General features: G+C 47.3%; 2 protein-coding genes across 3 annotated transcripts in view; one reads left to right on the top strand and one right to left on the bottom strand.

The window, feature by feature from the left end:
* Window positions 1–14,707, top strand: part of HELZ2 (helicase with zinc finger 2) — a 52,377-nt gene extending 37,670 nt beyond the window's left edge. Inside the window, exons 10-20 of the mRNA XM_048819744.2 lie at window positions 890–975; window positions 1,986–2,120; window positions 2,417–2,575; window positions 3,036–3,180; window positions 3,902–4,018; window positions 4,760–4,955; window positions 5,954–6,088; window positions 7,270–7,488; window positions 9,339–9,495; window positions 10,085–10,252; window positions 10,796–14,707. Of these exons, the coding sequence (XP_048675701.2) occupies window positions 890–975; window positions 1,986–2,120; window positions 2,417–2,575; window positions 3,036–3,180; window positions 3,902–4,018; window positions 4,760–4,955; window positions 5,954–6,088; window positions 7,270–7,488; window positions 9,339–9,495; window positions 10,085–10,252; window positions 10,796–10,917 (1,639 nt within the window). The 3' untranslated portion in view covers window positions 10,918–14,707. The remainder of the gene's footprint in view (window positions 1–889; window positions 976–1,985; window positions 2,121–2,416; window positions 2,576–3,035; window positions 3,181–3,901; window positions 4,019–4,759; window positions 4,956–5,953; window positions 6,089–7,269; window positions 7,489–9,338; window positions 9,496–10,084; window positions 10,253–10,795) is intronic.
* A 781-nt stretch (window positions 14,708–15,488) lies between these two features.
* On the bottom strand, window positions 15,489–20,272 carry FNDC11 (fibronectin type III domain containing 11). Of its 2 annotated transcripts, none has more exons than XM_048819746.2 (2): window positions 20,164–20,272; window positions 15,489–16,485 (listed from the first exon to the last, which is right to left on the bottom strand). In XM_048819746.2, the coding sequence occupies exons 1-2, from the start codon at window positions 20,270–20,272 to the stop codon at window positions 15,536–15,538; spliced, it is 1,059 nt and encodes a 352-aa protein (XP_048675703.1). In that variant the 3' UTR covers window positions 15,489–15,535. The 2 variants fall into 2 exon arrangements, with proteins under 2 accessions (XP_048675703.1, XP_074974634.1); XM_075118533.1 differs by lacking the exon at window positions 20,164–20,272 and adding an exon at window positions 17,899–18,000 and having other exon boundaries at window positions 15,489–16,511.
* Window positions 20,273–20,544: the final 272 nt, after the last annotated feature.

Genomic DNA, 20,544 nt, shown 5'->3' with positions numbered 1-20,544 from the left:
CTACACAAATCAGCCAGGCCCTTGGGCTTCTGGCAGGGTGCTCTGTGTTTTTGGTTGTCGCTTTTTCAGACATTCCCGAAACACCCCGCTTCCTGCAGTCCTAGCTGTCTTAAAGAGCAAAGGATTGAGGGGGCTAGGAAAAGAGGCAGCCCTGGGGGGACTGCTCAACTTCTGTTACTGTAGCAATTCACCTCACTCTTGCTACAGCATCTTTCACAAACAACTCGGCTTGAAAGGCTGTTCATAGTTTCTTTAGCAGCCCCATGCCCCTGATTTCTCGTTCTTATTCTCCTTTATGCCGGTTTCTTTGCAACCGTGCCTTATTGAGACAGCCGCACTTCAAGTAGATCCATGGCCTGCCTTTAGAATCAAGCCTCATTAACAGGCAAGGCGGCCAATCTCGCTCGAGATAACTGTAGCAGAAGAAGAGATCTGTGTGGCTCAAAAGCTTGTCTCTCTCTCCAACAATCTGTCCAATAAAAGATACCACCTCACCCCCCTCGTCTTGCTAATCTCCTGGGATTGACCCAGCTACAACTGCATGTAGCTTTAGCTTTTCTTATTCTGGAGTGACCTCTCCCTTGGTGCCTTGAGATAAAAACAGCTGGGGTGTGATCTGTGCTCCCTGCTGCTCTGTGAAATGTAATCCTCTGCCCCCAAATCCTGCCTGGCTCCGTTCTTCATGCAGGCAGGGAATGGGTCACCTGTACAGAGTAACACTATTGCAATACAACTTCTTCCCAAATTGCTTTTAGCTCTCTGCTTAGAGCCTTCATTGAATGAACAAAGCAAAGTGGTAGGATACCGAAAGGCAGTTCAACAAAGCTGTGTCGTGTTTTTCACCATGTGGGGCTATGTTTCAGTAACTCTCTGTTTTCCCTTCTATCAGCCGGAAGGAGAATGCAATCTGGAAACTGAAACATGCCTCTTCGCTCGCCAAGAGCATAGCACTGGGCCAGGAGCCTCCTCAGACAGGTAGGTGCAAACATTCACAGGCTTCTTTTGCTCAGTTGCCAAAGCAAGTGGGCCACGTTTAAGACCATACCTGGTGATAATAATAAAACGATCTGGCTCTTACGATCTTAGCGCTTTTCATGCATAGCTCTCAGAGTATGAGAAGTGCAAAAGAAGTCAAGTATTATTCTTCCCATGGGGAAACTGAGGCACAGGGAAGTGACTTTCCTAAGATCACCCAACGGGCCAATGGCACAGCCAGGAACTGAACCTATGTCTTCTGAGTTCCAGTTCAGCATCCTATCCACTAGGCCACACTGCCACTTCTATTGTGCTTATATCACTCTCGTTGGAGCCCTTGGGAGCCATTAACTAATGCCTCTGTGAGGCAGCTGAATAAGCGTGATCTGTACTTTGTGAATGGGCAAACCGAGGCAGAAAAAGTAAAAAAAAATCTCCCTCAGTTCCTGCATGGGGTCTCTTAGCTGATGTGAGGTTTGAGATCTTACAGGCCCCAGATATATGCACAGTCCTGGTTCTGGGTTTGACACAGGTTACCTTTGTTAATGGGTAGCCAATAAGCAGGTCGTTTGTGACAGGGCTGGGCCAGCTCCCTTGTGTGGTGGCTACCTGCTTCCACCTAGGTATGTCCCCAGGAGTCCCAGCTGTCTGCCCAGGTCCTTATGATAGAGAAGCGAGTGTGCTCCCAGATAGAGCTCTGCTGTTCTCAGCATCTGCCTCTTCTCTGTTCCCTGGCTAGGGATTCCTCTTTCCAAAGGGGAATGGAGTCACAGGACCTAGCCGCCATATTAGAGCAGTTAACATTTAACCCTCTGGATCTTTACAGGTGATTCAGTGGCAGAGGGAGTTGGTGTCAAAGTAGGATTAAATTTGGGAGCTCTTGGCTCTGAGTCCTATGCTTGGACCATGCCGTGCTCAATGACACTGCAAAGTGTGCTTCTTGTTTGGTGCCCTCTGTAATCTCAGTTTAAAGTTGTTGGGTGTTCTTGTTTTTATTTTTTTAAATGTAGCAGAGAAAAAATCCAAACTCCTGGCCCAAAAAACCTTTGATATCCCTGGGAGCCTGAGGAAGCTCAACCAAAGTCAAAACAAGGCAATCCTAGATGCTCTGAGAAAACCCTTCACTCTCATCCAGGGACCACCAGGTGAGACAAGAGGGGGTACATGCATGCATGTGAATGGGTGATAGCACTTTTTATGGAAGCCGCTTGAGGCCTGGCCGGGGGTTCCCCCAGACTCCTCTGCTGCCAGGTCCTTGAAGTGACGTGTTCTTTGTGGGACCACACGCAAGTGACACAGAAATGGGGTGGGGCAGTGACACTCAGGGCTGTGCAAATCCATTCAGTTCTAAATTCTCAAACACACCAGCCTGGAAGTCTCTCTGCTCCACTTGCCAACAACGGTATGTCGGAACATTCTCAGCAGACCTTGTTTCACCCAGGCACGGGAAAGACGGTGGTTGGGGTCCATATTGTCTACTGGTTCAACAAGCTGAATGAGGAGAGGCTGGAGAAGGAACCATCTCTGGACGATGCGGAAAAAGCAGGAAAATGCATCTTGTACTGTGGCCCATCCAACAAGTCTGTTGACGTTGTTGCAGGTAACTTGGCATGCTGACTGCTGGGGGTCACGTGATACAAGATTTCTATTTACCCGTTTTTTCAGAGAGCTGGGAGGGAAGGTGGAAGAGATCCTAGCGTACTACTTATCTGAAATTCTTAAATGGAAACAAGGCAGTGGCAGGTGAGAAGTTGCAGAGGGGGTAGGAATAGTACATCTGACAAAGCGAGATAATGCATGTTCTTAAACAGCAGATGGTTCCTACGCTCAGGGTGCCTGGTGCAGCTTGCATTGAAGTCTGGGATTGCTCCAGCATCCCTTTGCTCTATAAAAGATCCCTCACTGACCTGCTCTCAAAGGAGCTTGGAGATCTGTGCCTTTTTGAGTGCAAGGCTGTATATTGGGACCCTGAGACTAAAAGGGCTTGTTGCCTGGGGGGCATCTTAGGAGAGCATGAGTCCTGGTGTCACTCAGTGGAGTCTATTCTGCTCCCTCCCCAGAGATGCTGTTGAAGATGAAGGGGAACCTGAAGCCTCTGAGGGTTTATGGCGAGGCAATGGAGTCGATGGAATTCCCCTACCCCGGGAGCAGCCGGCACTTCTCCCGGAAAGCCCTGCGGGATGCAAAACCTAAGCCGGAGCTCAGGTAGGACAATGCAACCCCAAACAGGTTAAAGAGAGAGTGTGTCCTGAGTTCACCCCACCGTGGAGCCAAGGAAGCTATCCTCTAGTTTGCTCAGGAGAGTCCAAATACATCATATTGCAGTATACGGGGGAATTGCAGGTTGGGAGTGGGAACTATTGGCAGGAGGGTCTCTGGAGTAGAATCTGAATCCTTCCAGCACCATCAGATCATGAACAAGGCTCCACCATCTCTGCCTATTCCAGGCCACTCTCTGCGTTTACTCTCTGTTAAGTCCCCTACGTTTTCCCTCTCTGAGTATGTTCAGTGGAGGGTTTTCTGTCGATTGGCCCCTTTTGTGTGTCCCTCCAGCTGTCCACCAGCCCTGGCAGATGCTTGGACATGTCTGGGACATGTATTTAGAATGAAGCCATCTTCTTTTCTGGGTAACTTCAGAAATAAGAGGTTACTGAGCTCTCTTGACAAATGTTGACATTTCTTATAAATTCATTCAGTTTACTAACTGGAATAGAAAGAAGAAAATCTTTTGGCCCATCTAGGGAGAAATAAGCATAGGGCCTGAGAAAATGTAAAAGCTGGGACGTATTTTCTTAGAGATGCTGCTGGTGTATAACCAAGCTGGTATACTCCGTGGTTGCGGGACATCTCCCAGTGTGCATGGATGTGGGTATGTATAACGTTTATATTGAAAAATCCCGTTTTTTTGTTGTTTTTTTAATTTCAGTGAAATAATTTTGCATCACCGAATCCGGCAGCCACCCAATCCTCTTTGGCGAAAAATCCGTGACTTTGATACAAAAGTGAAAAGAGAAGAGCAGATATCAGAAGAGGAGGTTAAGAAGTGAGTGAAAAGAGACCCACATGAGAGGTCTGGCAGTCGTTGGCTGTACTGGAGCGTGTATTAGTATGAAATAGCCAGTACCTGTATGCAACACAGTGCAGTTACTCACATCCCCATAAGGGAGAGGTTTAAGATGCAGTTGCTGGGCCAGAACCTCAGCTGGTGTAAATCAGCATAGCTGCATGGAAGTCAATGGAGTTATGCTGATTTACAGCAGCTAAGAATCTGGCCCTCTTAGCCTTTGCTGAGATTGGAAATTGAAACTAAAGAACAAACCACATCATGTTCCTGAGGTTGCTTTTTTTGAAAAAAAACAAATACAACCAGCTCCTGTTGACCCTGTAGCACAGAATATGCTGTGGAGACAGTAACTCTCTGAATCTGTTGTGAACTGAACATCCAGGGATACTTCCTTAGGGTAACACTGCAGCCTGTGAGTGCTTCTAGAGTGATTTCTGCTTCGAGGGCTCTGCTTGTGTGGTTCATGAGACTCTGGGCTGTTGGACTGAAAAATGAAGCTACCAGGCCTGGGGATGTAGGTTCCATAGCTTTCAGACCCCAGGGTGTCTCCAACTGGGCCTGTGGGAAACCCTTTATGGAGAGGGCCGTGCTGGGGGGAGGGGAGGGTGTAACCCTTTGGGAAGGTGTATCCCGTTTCCAGAGTAGGAACTGAGCAGAGGTGAAAGTTTCACAAATGCTGCCACTAGTACAGAATCTGACCTCCTTCACCTTCGCCTACAGGTACAAAAGCCTGTTGTTAGAAGCCCGTGTGCAAGAGCTGCAATGCCACAATGTCATCCTGTGCACGTGCTCTGCGGCCTCTGCCGCCTGCCTTGTGGACAACCTGAACGTCAAGCAGATCCTCATTGATGAGTGCGCCATGTCCACCGAGCCAGAGACCCTCATACCCCTGGTCAGCTACATGAAGGCGGAAAAGGTGAGTCCTTCCCAGTGGTCAGTCATTAGGGCGCTGTCAGTTGCCCCTGGAATTGCTCCCTAACCAGAGGATCTCTCCATTGGCTCTGCACTCACTCTAGACTGCGCCTCGCTACTCACTAAAGTTTGCAGTTGTATTTCAAGGCTGTCCCTGATGGCTCCTGTGGTGATGCATGCACTCTTGTGGTGTCTCCTCCGTGTGTTCGTCAAGGTGGAGCTCCAAGCAAAGCACTGGGATGCTGGGCGTTATGCCCCGTTATGTGTCGCCCTTTTACCTTGCAAGGGAAACGCAACTCCTGTCAAACTGTGTGATGCATCCCAGGCTCGGAGGCGTACATTGTACATCTGCATTCACACCGCTCTGCATAAACACGCATACACACAGACGTCAATATAGTATATAAACACACACTTAATGGGTCTATTATGATGGTGACTACTGCAGTATAAAACTGGTCCATATGCTCACTAGCTAATTACTTGACCTAAGTATCTCATCTCAGCCCCACAAGTGCAATCTTTCAAACATGCTAAATCCGTATTTTGGCTCGACTCTCCTGAAAGCACATATGGGGCTGGAGAGAAAAGTAGATGGAAGATGTGGATGCTATTTTGGCATGCTCTGGAAGAGGCATTTGGTACTACAGCCAGGAAACGTGCTGGCCTGTATAGACAATCTCAGTGTGATGAGATGTGCTGTGGTTGTCCTAATGACCCACCTGGCCCTGGTCCTGAAGTTGGAGAATATAATGGAGAGTCTGGCAAGCTCTTGCTCAGCAAAGTGTCTTGAATAACAAATGACACCTCGACTGTGAGCTGCGGACTGTGTTCTTTGGTGGGACCCTGATCCTGGATTGGGGTTTGTAGGTGCTGCCTGAATAGAAATAAATAGTAATAATGTATGTGCCTTCACACACATTCCTCCAACAAGTTAACTGGAAGGAGTGGAGTAGAAGAGGCAGAGAACTGGAGCCTGTGTTTTCACTCCATATATTCCAGGTTGTTTTGCTTGGGGACCATAAGCAGTTGCGGCCTGTAGTCCACAACGATTTCTGCAAGAGCCTTGGCATGGAGACATCCCTCTTTGAACGTTACCGGGACCAAGCCCAGATGCTGGACACGCAGTACCGCATGGTAGGAGTCCCCTGGTGGTCTTTCTCCCACCCCCCGCCATAGGAAATGCTGTTGGCTTGCTCCAGCCTGTTGGGATGCAAATATTCTGCTGTAACATCTCCTCTGATAATCCAGTCTGCCCTGAGTATTTACTTTAGGGGAGCCTTCCTGGATACTGTTTTAGTCAGGATAGGGCACTCTTCACTGCAGAAGAGCTTTCTGAACATGGTTTTCTGAGCTTCCCTAGTACATTGGCCAACTCTTCACTCGTTCTTCTCATCTCATAGATTGCCAGCTGACAATGGGCAGGTGCAGGGTCACGGAGGGTTGCTGATCTGTTGAGTTTCACCCTTTAGTCAATCTGACTGGCATATTGTTAGCCAGTAAATACATATTCCTATCACTGATACCCTCCTCTATACTCCTGTTTATTAGCTACACCCACAGGTTGGCTTGTCATAAACTAGACTGTAATTTCTTATGGAAAGGCAGTCCCTGTCTCCATGTGCCTAGGACAATGGGGCCCTGATCCTGACTCAGGCCTTCGGGTGCTGTCACAATACAAATAATTCATAGACCCTAATGCCGGAAGGGACCATTGTGATAATTGAAAGCGACCTCCTGTATAATGCAGGCTCTGGGACGGCTCTGAATTAATTAATTAGCAATAGCCACCCTCAGTGGGTTCAGTACTGGAGGAATTGCTGCCTTATAGAATGCACAGGTGTTGATCTAGGTGACCCAGGTCAAAATGGCAGTCACCGTGCCGCTTGAGCGGGCACTGCCTTCTGGTTTAACTGTCAGAAGAGCTTTTCTGTAAAGCATTGGACATATAAATACAATAAATACGGGTAAAATTTTGCCCGGCCTCTGATTTTGCCCATGCAATTGATTGATTTGGGAAGACACAACTCAAGGGGCTGGGTACCCAGTTGTCACAACTGGCTGTTGGCACATGCAAAATGCGTGTCTACACACCTGCTCTATTGTCCATATCTATCGGTATACAGGTGACACTGAATTTCTTGCCCTTTCCATAGGGGCAGCATTTTGGAGGCTATTAAGAATGGCTATGTGGCGGGTTGTATGAAGAGCTACGGCTTGAGAAATTGGCGGTAGACAGCTTGGTTAAAGAGGTACTGTGGGACCTGGGGCCCTCACTTTTGTTACTCACCTGAGGGTCTCTCCTTTTGATCTGTCAGCAAAAGGACATCTGCAGGTTCCCATCCCAGGAATTTTACATGAGCAATCTGACGACCTGCCCTGAGCTTAAACGCCCTACCAGCGCATTCGAACACAGATACAAAAGCGGCTGTCCAATCATCTTCGGGCACATAGAGGGGAAGGAGCAGAGTCTGATGGTCTCTACTGAGGAGGGAAACGAGAATTCCAGGGCTAACCTGGAAGAAGTGGAACAGGTGGTAAGTAGCCAGCAGGGCATTTTTTTGCTGGCAGATGGTGAGGGTGGAGTAAGGCAGCACTTGGGTTTATGGACATATTGTTTGGCGTCTGGTATTGTTTGCTTGCCAGGTGGGTCCCATTTAATAGTTATCCAGCCTGAAATGCTCTTCAGCCAATCAGCTGCAAACATTGACGGTGGTGTTTGGTCTTTTCAACGCAGCTGCCATTTTGTCATTGAAAGGAGTTGCTAAGAGACGCATAAGATCTAAACATTAATAAGGTCAATGCATCCATTGAAACAGCACGACCCTCTCTGTGCCCACTGCACAAGCTGTGACGACACTGTTCTCACACCATCTCTCAGGCAGGTGCTGATGGGGATTTACTTTTTGTCTTAGACCCACGATCAGTCTGCGTTTATAAAATTCGGCCAGGGAGTCTCACGCTCCTTGCCAGCCACCCCTGTTTTTCGCAAAGCAAACAAGCTCTGTCCCTACCTTCCTCTGTGAGAGAGAGAGTCTTTGTATCGATCAGCCATTCGTGAAATACCACAATGCGTCCCGGTGAGATGCAGGAGCAGGTTTCTGTGCACGGAGCGTATCCTGCTAGGGAAGGACGGATTAGAGTGGTAACAGGAGAGTGAGTGTTGAGTCCCACCAAGGGACTCAGCTTGGGGGAAGGATAGGGCTACTCCTGTCTCACCGTCTCTCAGGCTGCTCCCCTGTTCCCTGCATCTATCAAGTCCCTGATGCAGCCAGACTACCACCACCTCTTAGCCATGCTGTCTTCCCTGGCTGGCAGCAGCAGAGGGAGCTTTGAGAGTGGAGGAGTCTTCCCTGCCCTCAGTGCCAGGAACAGAATGGCCCCAGTGACCGGCTGGTGTCTATGGCGCCCTGGTGGAAGTACTGAAGCTGACAGGAGCTCGTGGGGAATCTCGTAGACTGCCCCAGGCAGCCCCTGCTATTCACTCATTTTCACACGTCCAGTGAGAGGCCGAGGCCCAGGCTTGGTCTAACCGGTGGGGCTGGGCCAGGTTGTTCGGGAAAGCCCGGCTTACAGCACCATTTGGTGAGCACAAGCCAGTGCCCATGCTGGTCATGGGGAAAGCATTAGAGTGATGTTAGGAACTGCTGCCTTTAAACGCTGCTGTAGCCAGCGCAGCTCTGGTCTGCCATGGGCATTGTTGGTCAGGGCTTGCTGAAATAACCAGCACTAGTTCAAAGATGTATGGTCCTGTTGATGTTGCAGCTAGCAAAGGCTCTCCACAGTGTATGAGTGTGAAGCCCTTGCTCACCCTTTGATAATGTGGCTACCAGCACAAAACCAAGATGTGATCATCCTGCATCTATTTTTTTTTTCCTTTTTCTTTTTAATTGTCTTGTTCCCGGGTTGACACAGTGATTTCAGCAAAGAGTTGTGCTATGCCTCATTGAGCCCTAGGAGCGCCATGGGTAGGGCTAGGAGAGCCAGGTTGAGTTTCCTTGCTTTAACATTAAAATCTCTGGCTTTGCTGCCCAAGACTAACTCGACACCAGTCTCTTCCTCCACCACCTTGGTCTCTGTGCCTTGTGGATGGAGAGGATGGGATGAACGGTGCAACCACAGACCAAAACAGCGTTGGTGAAAGGGGCCATGTGGACAAGAAGCCAGAGTGCATCACTGAGTGGGGTATCAATGGGATGGCATAAAACTGGAGAGAACCTCGTGTCTTCTCTTCCTCCTTCCTTCCCAATCTGAAGCTGGGGGGACCTGTTCTCTTCTGTCCCTCCACAGCAATTCCACCTATGTGTGGAATGAAGGAAAAGGCTGTTTCCTTTCCTCCCCCCCAGCCCCAACAACAAGCAGGAGCTCACATTGTGTCCCCCCTCAGGTGAGGATAGCAAAGCAGCTGACCCTGGATGGCACCATCAAGCCAGTGAATGTTGCCATCCTGAGCCCGTACAACGCCCAGGTGTCGGAGGTCAACAAACGTCTCGCCCAGGAGGGTGTCCGTGGGATGACAGTTTGCACCATCATGAAAAGCCAAGGTAAGGTCCGTAGGGAATAGCAGAGTTCTCTATTTCAGCTTCCAGCTGGTGTGAAGTAAGGTCATTACCTTTCTCCACCCTCCTGTGGGGTACAGCACCTTGTCACTCAGAATCCCCAAATCTCATGGGTCAGGGCTTGCTTCAGCCATCGGGAGAGACCCCACAGAGCTGGCTTTCTGGGTGATTCTTGGTCACAATCAGCAGCGAGCGGAGCCCTTGAAATACCTATTTAAAGAAATCCCCCAAATCTTTGTGTCTCAGAAAACCAGCCACATGGATGGAGCGCAATTGTTGAACATAAGTGAAGAAGTTAAATGTGAATGACACTTGGAGGGGAGGTTGGGGTTGTTAAAGTGAGCATTCTTCATAGAGCCAGGGTCTGCAGTAAGGCAGATGCTCTCGTAAAAATGACGATGGGATACAGTAATGGCTCCAAATGCCATAGGAACACAGCTGTAAGCTGCGATATTCTAGACTTTTGCTGTAGAGGAATGGATGTTATTCCAGTAGGGAAGCATAGCTGGACACTTTCTGGCTAAATGCCTTTAACTTCACCATCAATAAAATTGGTGCAATTCCTTCTCTCTAGGGAGTGAATGGAAGTATGTGATCCTGTCCACTGTACGCTCCTGCTCTCGATCAGATATTGATAGGAATCCCACCAAAAGCTGGCAGAAGAAGTATCTGGGATTTGTTATTGACCCAAACCAGGTCAATGTAGCCATCACTCGGGCTCAAGAGGGGCTCTGCATTATAGGTGAGTCTTCTGGGAAGGTGCATGAAGCTAGGGTGGGAGAAGAAATGCTGTAGAAGGAAGTGGGGATCCGAACTTAGAGGCAGAAGAAGATGGTCTGTCTTCGTTTTTCTAACATTACAACGTCAATGATTTTGAAGTTCGAGTGGCTGGGAACCACCCCATGTATTTGAACTACCCCTCAGAGTGGAGAGCAGTGATCATAGGCATCTCTCCCATGTTTTTAACATACATTCAGCGTGTATTGTCTTGTTTCTGTTTTTAATCATATTCTTTCTTTGCTTGCATGCTGGATCTCTAGTCCAGCAGAATTTGACCTGTTGGTATTTCCCTGTTGGTCACATGGACAGGATACATTTACAGTGATGTGGCAATGGTAGGGCCATGGCTGGGGACTTTGGGGCTGAAGGAAATGTCCCTCCAGTTTATCCAGCACAGTTTGGCTTTTTTCTCTAGGCCCAGAGGTTACAGACAGGTCCGCCAAGTGTTCTATGGAAACAGATTAGCCATTTCTGCTCACTGTTGGTTTTTCCCTTCTACCAACAGGAAACCGCTATCTCCTGGAATCCAACCCTTTGTGGAGGAGACTGCTGGAGCATTACAAACAGATGGGATGCAGCACTTCGGCTCACGACATTCGGGTCAGGAAGAAGTCAGCCCTTCGCTGATGTGAATAGATCACAGCTGGATAAACCAGTCCCTGCCTGAAATGTTTGATGGGCCCATTGGGGAACAATGCTGCATTCAAGCCTCTTTTCTACCCGTCAGGCACTAACCAGTGAAGAAAATGCACCAGGAATTGGCAAGCTGCACTTGACCACTCACCTTAAACTTCTTGTAATGAAAAGGCAACCTTATGTCAAGACTTCCAGCATTTGCAAACCAAAAAGCTGTGGAAGTTGATGGGTGCAGGGGCAGATTTTGTGGAAGCCAAGAGAGCCTCCGTGGAATCCCCAACCTGCATTTTTGTGACAGCAGCTATTCTTTGGGGACCAAATAGATATTTTCACTTCATCAGGAGCTGAAGGATGGCATGTGACAGAGCTGCAGGCTTGAGCTGTGATGTGCCATACTAGGATCAAGGCTGCCAAGTGCTACCATGAATTCTGAAACCAAGCCCAGGAAACTACTAAGGCAATCTCATTTCTCAAAGCAGAAGAAACAATCTGTGTTTTATTTTAAATGAAGGAAAAAACCAAAAAACCAAAACAAAACCCAGATAATGAAATATTCTTGGCCTTTATGAATAGGTAAATATCACTTAGCCAAGGCCAAGTACTTTTATAAATAGACATATTGACTCTTAGTGCAAAGGAGATTGTGATGACCAGTATAAAGAGAATGAAGACCATGGGGGACAACCTCTACCAGCAGATTTTGACACTGTAAAGATATTTTTAAGCTGCCCACCTAGTTTTACTTGAAAATGTTTCCTCTTGTGTAAAGAATGTTCCCTCCTCTGTTCTTCTTCTTTTTTAAGCTGCTTCTAACTTATTGACTTTTAACTCAGTGAACTTTGCTTTGCAATCAAAGGCCCATGCATTTGGCCACGTGAGATGTATGTGTATATATTTTTAAAATAGCCAAATTGCTATGAACTGAGAGGTGTGGATCACTAGAGAACAGGAGGCTGACAGGAACAGGAGTTATTTTTCCCAATAATTCAGTTCCGATGATACCTGTGTAGTAGTGAAATGGTGCTCAGCACTGAAGCCTTGTTAAGCTGGAGCTGCTTATGTGGGCATGGTATTTATGGGGGACAGCACGGCAATCTCATTATTCCAGTTCTGACTGTACGTGTGCCCGCCTCAGTGCTCCCGAAGACCAAATACACAGGGACCAGTAGATGTCCGTGTAAGACTGAGCCAAGCTGCCATTGCAACATTTTTTGTATCAAATGAAAACAGGGTGGGCCAAGTGTCACCCCGGGTGTAACTACCGACCTTTGTGACTTCAACAAGAGTTATACTAGGGATGAATGAGTGTTGCGTTTGCAGGGCTTCTTTCCCAAAGTGAAGGAATGTGCAATAAGAAAACCTGAACAGCCAGTGTGTAATGTCATACTCCATTTCCGTGATCCTTCCTGTTAGGTTTGAGTCGTGTATAGCCATGGAAAGTGCAGAACCTGTGGAGAAGGTTCTCCTTCTTCTGCTTCTTGTTTTGAAACTGCTTGCTTGCTCTCCTGCCATGTAATAGACCTGGTTTCTGGTAAAAGAGAACACGCACATCTGCTCTTCTAGTAGTGCAGCATATGGGTCCAAGTCCCATATCTGAGGAAAGAATGTAGAAGGCTTCCTCAGTATTTCTAAAGGGCACTGGATAAAGGCTGGTCATAGCATTTGAGGCCAGAAGGGATCACCAGCTCATCCAGACCTACCTCTTCTGTATCACAGGCCACTAACATTACCCAGCACCTGCACACTAAGCCCAACAACCAAAGTTTTACAGCCCTCAAGAGACTAAACTATTATGTGCCACAGGCAGAGAACAGGTGAGTTCTTAGGCCTGATAGTTGTCCCACATTGAAGCCTCGTATCTCAAGGATTCCAAACAGGCCTTGTTTTTGCAAACTAATTGTTTTTACGATTCCAGAGTAAACTCTGGAACAGAGATCACTTTGTGGACTAGTGAAACGAATGGTGAAAGACAGTTTTGGAATCCTTAAGTTAAACACTTCAGTATAGCACACACATCCCAGCAGAGAGAACATTGTATAGCTAACACACTCACCATGGTCCCTTTAAGTCCAGTGGGCCTTATTCTCCTCCCTCTAGTGTAAATCTGGAGTTTCTCCATGGAAAGAATGCAGGTTACACCAGCGTACAACTGGTATAAATGAGAGGCGAATCAGACGCACTGTAGGGGCTTAGTTTGATACTGCTGAGCATCATTTAGCCAAGTCACCTCTGCGTGTACCATTTTCCACTTGTTCGTATTTAAAAAAGCAAAAACAAAACACCACCCACCCCCCGGCCCACCAAACTACTTCACCTTGTGCAGTAAAGTCTAGAGTGAAGTACTGTGTTCAGTCACTGTTATCTTACAAGGCAACAGATCACATCCTCTCCAGAAACTTATTCTGAAAGAGACTGGTCTCATAACTTGTGTTCGAAAATGCTGCCCTATGGCCTACAAACTACAGTGAGATCGCAGCTTAGACTGCTGAGTTGCATTGATGTTGTAAATAGGCAGTCGCATAATTGATCATGTAGCCTCAGTAGCCAGGGGTTAGCAGGAAGTGCAATTAATGTAATGTTTTGTAGAGACTATTACTGATAACTGAATACTGTGTTATGGATATAGTGCTTTTGGATATACAGAATCAGAGAAGTTAATATGGAAAAGACTCATTAAATTTAGTCCAGCTTCATATGCGTAGAGAGATTTGAATCAGTTATTTATGATGGAAGGATTCTTACATAAAACTATTGACATAAAGACAAAGAAGACATTTTTTATTATGGGGGGGGGAGAGGAGAAAGCCCCCACTATAATTCCAATGGCATGTGTCTGGCATGATGGTGTGCAGTTTGTCGGCCACATCACAGAGTTTGATAAAACAAGGCTTGTGAATGGTAAAATAGGAGATCAGAATGGTTTCCTAGGGAGATGCCATGACTGGGAAATATCCTTTCATCATAAACATCAGGGGTTGAACTCCAGCTGGTGCTGACCATAGGTGCATGCCCAAAGAACAGCACAATGGCTGCAGTTTGGGCAGAAAGGTGTCCATCCTCATGCACAGCCCACTATTCTGAGCTTCTGACCGGAGTCATGGCGGGGTGGGTCTGGACTGTAGCTAAGAGGTCGGAGTACAGCACCCTCACCACCCCAACTCCATACAGCTTGCTCTTTCTTCAGGATTGGGGAGAGGGACTGTCTTTGGGTTCTCAGCCAGAAGACAAGCACGTGTTAAAATTGCTTTTGTGGTATATGTCCGTCCATGCTGGAGGGTAGCATAGCTTTCCCCAGCACTACCGAGACTTCAACCCTATGTGAGTTCAAGAAAGGTGATCTACATCTAGAGTAAACAGTGTCTCAGGCTTCAATCTGACTGATCTTTGTGATTTTAGCACTCTCCCTTGGGTCTGCTCCTGCTCCCAGTAAAACCAGTAGAAAAATCTTTTGTGGCTTCAGTAGGAACAGACGTGGGCCTGCAGTGCTGTTCCTGAGGAGCCATACAGCTGTGTAGAGAATGATCCACTGCAATAAATCAGTTTTTAAATGGAAATAAAATGTTACGTGTTGTGAAATTCAAATTAAGGAACCTTAAATGTGACAGGTTTTTTATCTTGTGTCTGTAACGTGAGACTTGTAACAGCTTTGGAACAACATTTTGGATACAAATATTTTTATCTGCTTCTAATGTTTTTAAATAAGAACCTCAACATTCCTGTTTCATATTTAAGCCATAATTGTAAAGATGATTAAATTTATTAAATGAAAAATGTTTATTTATGACTATGGGATCGAGTTCTCTATGTGTGTGTATATGTGTCCATGCGTGAATAGAATCTGTCCTGTACTTAATTGAAAGGATTCTACGGAACTGAATCTGGACAGAAACAGATGGGAAAAGAGGAAGTGAGCATTAACCCCAATATTCAACAGAGGAAACTGTTTTATAGAGGATGATCCCTGGAGATTTTGCCCTCTCCTGTTTTAAGTCAAAAAAGGATCTTTTCCTGCACTGTAGAGCATTACTATGGGATGGGAAATGAGAGGGCAACTACATGGCAGAGGCTGTGGAAGGAACCTTGGCAAGGAGACTGGGCAGTGGTGAGGGACCATGAGGATTGGGATTCAGGTGAGTGTGTGCGTGTGTGTGTAAACAGAGCACTGTTGGTGTGGCAAGGGGCAATGAGGAAAGGAAGGGCAATGAAAAGTGAGGACATTGCATGGGAAGAAGGCACTGGGTTAGCTGTTGATTTATAGGAAGGCACCAGACAGTGGATAAATTTTCCCTAAATTGTTTTGTGTCAGACACCATGTGGTGATCTTTTACCCACTGCTATAGTCTGCTTAGCCTCACTACGAGGGGTAGCTGGCCTTCATTGGCAACGGACGTTGCAAAGGATGGGTGGAGGCATGAGGGGCAGTGGTGACTGTTTAAACTGTGTTGTTTTCAGCCCATAAAGATGTATATGAGGCACTTTGTAAAATTACAATTGAAGACACAACAGCTCAATTTTTATGCAAAAACCTTTAAAAATACATTTTAAATTTTACTTCTTCAACTTCTTTGAATTGACAAAATTAGAAAATTCTCTGCTGCTGCTTCATCCGTCAGGGTTCGCACATGGTGCTCTCCATGCCTTCATCAGGGTAAGGTTTTGTCTCCAATGTGATGGTATCGCACCACTGTTCATAGACGAGTGTGTAAGTCTCCGCCCTTTTAACTGTGAATCTGTATGATCTGTCAGACAGCAGGTTCTGGATTTCACACATGTTGGACGTGACCGGCATTATTCCACACTGGATCCTCTCTTGCTGGGTTCGGGGCTCCAGTAGCTTAAACCTGAGTTCATACTGTTCAGGCTGTGACTGTTGACTTGTGATAAACCACTTGAGGCTCACCCAGTCCTCATGGGCCACTGATTCCTTTCGATCAAACATCACTGGCATCTTGGTACTCAGAACAAGCCTAATGTGTGGGATTTTGGTAGCCCCAACATCTGACACCAGACGATGCTTAACATACAGCCTTCCTGGCACTAGCATGGCAAGGAAATTATCCATCAGCTCAGACAGATTTGACAGCTTTTGCTTGACCAAGTCCCACCTGGCGAGGAATGTTACCATGTCATAGGTCTCCAGGAAGTGGACCAGCTCCTCCCGCCCCTGTTCCAGTTGTTCTAACAGGTCAGTTAAGAGCAACAGCTGGATTTTGGTTTGGACTGTTCCCAACTTCTTCATCCTCTGGAATCTCCAGGGGTCAACCAGCTGGAACATAGTGGTGGGCAGCATGAGGTGGTTCTGGTCTCCCAGTGCCAAATGCTTGGGCAGAATTTCAATGTAATAAGAGCACTTTTTCAGAAGTTCAATTCGCTTATGGTGGCGTTTCAGCAGGTGGAGACTCAAGTCAGAGTGCAGAAACTCCAGCACAATGTTCTTTCTCTCCATGTACATCTTCCAGGTTTCATTCTCCTGGTCCTCCTCTTTGTTGTACAAAATACTCTGCAGATTGTTTTCTATCTCATTCAAATACACATCCATGGTTCCAAAACTCATAGTTGCTGTGCAGGAAAGCAACAATAACAACCTTTAAGAACCAAAGGAAAAGCAGTCAATATGGAGCATACCATGATAGTGACTGCTGTTTCCTTATACTATAACATTAATTATAAATCATTTTAGTTCTTATCCCATCTCTAATTTCTGTTAGACTCTATCAGGCTCCCTGCCAATGCTAGAACATTCCTTTCTAACATTACCATTTTGAGTGCTTTGCCTAGTCTAGTCCTAAATATCCCAGTCAACTGGGCTCCTGCTATTTCCCTTGAGAGACTATATCTTCATTTAATAAATAAGAACATAAGAAAGGCCATAATGGGTCAGACCAATGGTCCATTTAGCCCAGTATCCTGTCTTCTGACAGTGGCCAATGCCAGATGCTTCAGAGAGAATGAACTGGACAATTAGTGAGTGATCCATCCCATGTTGTTCATGCCTAGCTTCTAGCAATCAGGGTCTAGGGACTCTCAGAGCATGGGGTTGCATCCCTGACCATCTTGGCTAATAGCCATTGATGGACGTATCCTCCATGAACTTACCTAATTGTTTTTTTTAACCCCAACGTAGCTTTGGCCTTCACGACACCTTCTGGCAAAGAGTTATATAGGTTGACAGTACGTTGTGTGAAGAAATACTTCCTTTTGTTTGTTTTAAACCTGCTGCCTATTAATTTCATTAGATGACTCCTGGTTCTTGTGTGAAGGGGTAAATAACGGATCCTGATACTCTCACATTTTTTCCTTATCTCATTAGTTCTAATGAGACCCCTTTATACCACCCTAAGTTATCTCTTTCTCCATTCTTGCTGGTCATTCACATCTCTCATATCAGCAAGTGTCTACGTCTCTCCCTTAATTTGCTTAGCCAAGCTATACACCCATTCAGGTCTTAGGCTTTCCTTTAGGCAACTGCAGGATACTGGCTTCAAATCAGCTTGGCTGCTGATCTTTAAAACCCCTCCAATCTATCAATGTCTTTTTGGGAGTGCAGTGGCCCAAACTGAATGTGATGGTCCCAGTGTGACCTCACCAGAGTTGTAAAGAGAGGAACTATCATGTGTCCTTTCTGTTTGACTGTGCAACCCATTCCTGAAAGTCAACATTTTGAATGACAAATCCTTCTCCCCACCTTTTGTTTAGTTTGCATTATAATAGTTCCGAATGAATTATATTCAATTGCATGTGGATGAAACGTGTAATTCCATAAGCGTTTCACTGTAACAACATGACACACAACAAGTGAAAAACAAACATGAACGAAGTAATGGTTAATCAGTGAGAAAAGGGACAATGGAAATGGCCCTTTTAAACTCCATATCTGCTCTGTTTCCTTCGTTGTATCTGTTTCCTACAATGACCAAGGCAAGAGTACTGTTTAATACCACTGCTGAGCCAATATAGCCATGGAAGACCTACCTGTATTATCTTTTAGTTGAGGTATCTATGACTTAGGTATCAAAAACAGAATTGTCAGCTAAATTCCGGTTCTTGAATCTTCACTGACAGTGATAATGACTGAACCAGAATGCAGCTTGTTTTGGATGCCAGTTTGAAGCTCATATTTAGACTTGAAAACTGAACATAGTTGATATGGAAGACAAAGAAAATGTGCAATGTCAAGATGTTGCTTTGCTAGCCCTAGCTACACTTCAATACCACGACGAGGGGGCTAGTGACACAAACGGAGAATAGCTCTCAAGTAGCTATCTGACATCCATGGCATCGGCTTGTTTTAGAGTTGTTTTTTATAAAGTGTTTACAGTGCATAATTCTGATATTTTATTCTTTCTCCTCACATGTTTTCTGACAAGACCATGTTACTTAGCGGGTAGAACAGCAGCAGTCTGTGCCCCGTTATCCCCATTTATATAATGTGGCTGGTAATACTTAACTTCATGGGGTATTATATTATGAGGTACAATTAAATTTGTGACGTGCTTTCAGTCTTTGGATTATAGAAGTGCAAAAGTGTCACTTATTTCTCACGGTAAGTGAGGGAATATCTTTTATTGGACCAGCTTCCAGGGGTGAGAGACAAGCTTTTGAGCTTTCAGCATGTACTTTTCCCAGACCTGAAGAAGAGCTCTGTGTAGACAGAAAGCATCTCTCTCTCTCACCTTCAGAAGTTGGTCCAATAAAAGATATTCCCTCACCCGCCTTGTCTCTCTGTTATCCTGGGACCAACATGGCTACAACAACACTGCATGCACTTATTTTTCATGATAATCCCTTCATTTGCCGGGATGCTTTTTCAAGGATATTGTCAATTCAAATGTGTCCTGAATTTTTTAAACTTTATTCTTTCCATCAGAAAAATGCAGGAAAACAAGGTAAAGCCAAAAAATTGACACAGATCAGCCCCAGGACACCACAATATGAAACGTAATATAGAGCTAGCAGCTTATTTGGTTATGTGGCTCAAAACTTTAGATGATGTAAAAACAAGCTCTTACAAAGCTAAATCAAACAGAAATGTTTCTATAATTATTTCTGCATTCCACTGGCCAGAGATGCTTTTAAAACACCTGCATGGCTTTATGGAGGAGTGAGGATCTAGCTGCATGCAACAACAGCAGGAATTGGGGCCTAAAAAAAAATGAAAGCAGGGAAGATGCCGAAAGTGAAACTGACTATACATGACAGTGAAAGGGGCTTATGCCTTGCAGTTTGTTCAGAGAAAGACAAAAGAGGCAGCGGGATGAAGGAGAAGTGAATTTAGATTTTAACAAGGTGTTCAGCTTTAGTAACTGAGGCTGATGTAAATTGTTGGGAGAGAGGTGCTAATTCACTAGGGAACCTTGGATGATCCCGGCCAGCAGGCCTAAGTGACAGTCTAGGGAGAGCCTGATGCTGCCAGTATGATACACAGAGTCTGGTAGTGCTGAACTGTGGCTGCTTTTGTGTTTTCTGTTGTACTCTAGAAAGAGATAATTGTTCCTCCTCCTCGTTAGGGGCATGACAGCGCAGGGCCCAGTCTGACCCTGCTGCAACACCCTGACTTGCAGAGGGCACTAGGGGTAGCTGACGCTCCAGCTGAGGGGAAGGTGAGGGGATGCCCTGCTAATGGCAGTGAGGGGATCCGGGGCTCGCCCTCCACTGGCTGGGGAGTGCCAGGCCTCCTTGGCTTTCCCCCTCTGTGCCCACAGCAGGGAGGCACAGAGAAGGGTCTTCCATGCCCCCCCCACGCTTTGCCTTGTGGGGGCTCTCCTGAGCCTCTGTGCCCGCTCTGTCCACCCACTGCTCTCTGCCCACCATCCACCCCTGGGAGTCCTTCCCCCTCCATGGCCCTCCCCCTGGGAATTCCACCTTCCCTGCCCCCTTCCTGCACCATCCCCTCAGGGGTCACCCCTCCATGGCCCGCCCCTGGGCTCCCCCTTCCTGCCCCTCCCCCTCTCCATGCCCCTCTCCCCAGGCTCCCCTCTTCCTGCACCATCCCCTGAGGGGTCCCCCTTCCTGCCCCTCCCCTCTCCATGCCCCTCCCCCCAGGCTCCCCTCTTCCTGCACCATCCCCTCAGGGGTCCCCCCCTCCATGGCCCTCCCCTGGGCTCCCCCTTCCTGCAGCCGCCCCCCTTTTACTGCACCATCCTCTCAGGAGTCCCTCCTCCATGACGCTCCCCGGCCCCCCTTTCTGCCCCCGGGGTCCCCTCTGGCTGGTTGCCCGCGGGGGGTGGGCGTCCTGACCTGTGGCCGAGCCGGGCGGCGTGTCCCGGGGCCGCTCCCCGCCGCCCCCTCTCCTGGGCCGGGCTGCCCTGGCTCCGGCCAGCCCCAGGCAGCTGCCATGGGAACCCATTGTTCGTAACCCCCCCCCGCCCGCGGGTTCCGGGGCCCGCCCCGTCTGCCCCCCGCGGGTAGGGCAGGGCACTGGGTGAGGGGCGGGGAGAGGCAAGGGGAGGTCTGTGGGGGGCTGGGCAGGTGGGGAGGCACAGGGAGGTCAGGGTGTGGGGGTCTGGGGGAGGCACAGGGAGGTCAGGGCTGGGGGTGGGGGCTGGGAGAGGCAGAGCAGGGGGGCTGGGCAGGGCTGTGGGGGTGGCGGGTGGGGAGGCACAGGGAGGGCAGGGTGTG

The sequence above is a fragment of the Caretta caretta genome, chromosome 13 (assembly GCF_965140235.1).
Source record: "Caretta caretta isolate rCarCar2 chromosome 13, rCarCar1.hap1, whole genome shotgun sequence".
Classification (NCBI taxonomy): domain Eukaryota; kingdom Metazoa; phylum Chordata; order Testudines; family Cheloniidae; genus Caretta; species Caretta caretta.
Note: the sequence above shows the minus strand (reverse complement) of the source record. Positions and strands in the feature narration are given on the sequence as shown.

Excerpts from the sequence above, each read along its gene's own strand:
- FNDC11 (XM_048819746.2), bottom strand. The coding sequence starts at position 20,272 with ATGGGTTCCCATGGCAGCTGCCTGGGGCTGGCCGGAGCCAGGGCAGCC. Across the intron at positions 16,486-20,163 it reads GCCGCCCGGCTCGGCCACAG|CAACTATGAGTTTTGGAACC; the intron begins GTCAGGACGCCC and ends TTTCCTGCACAG.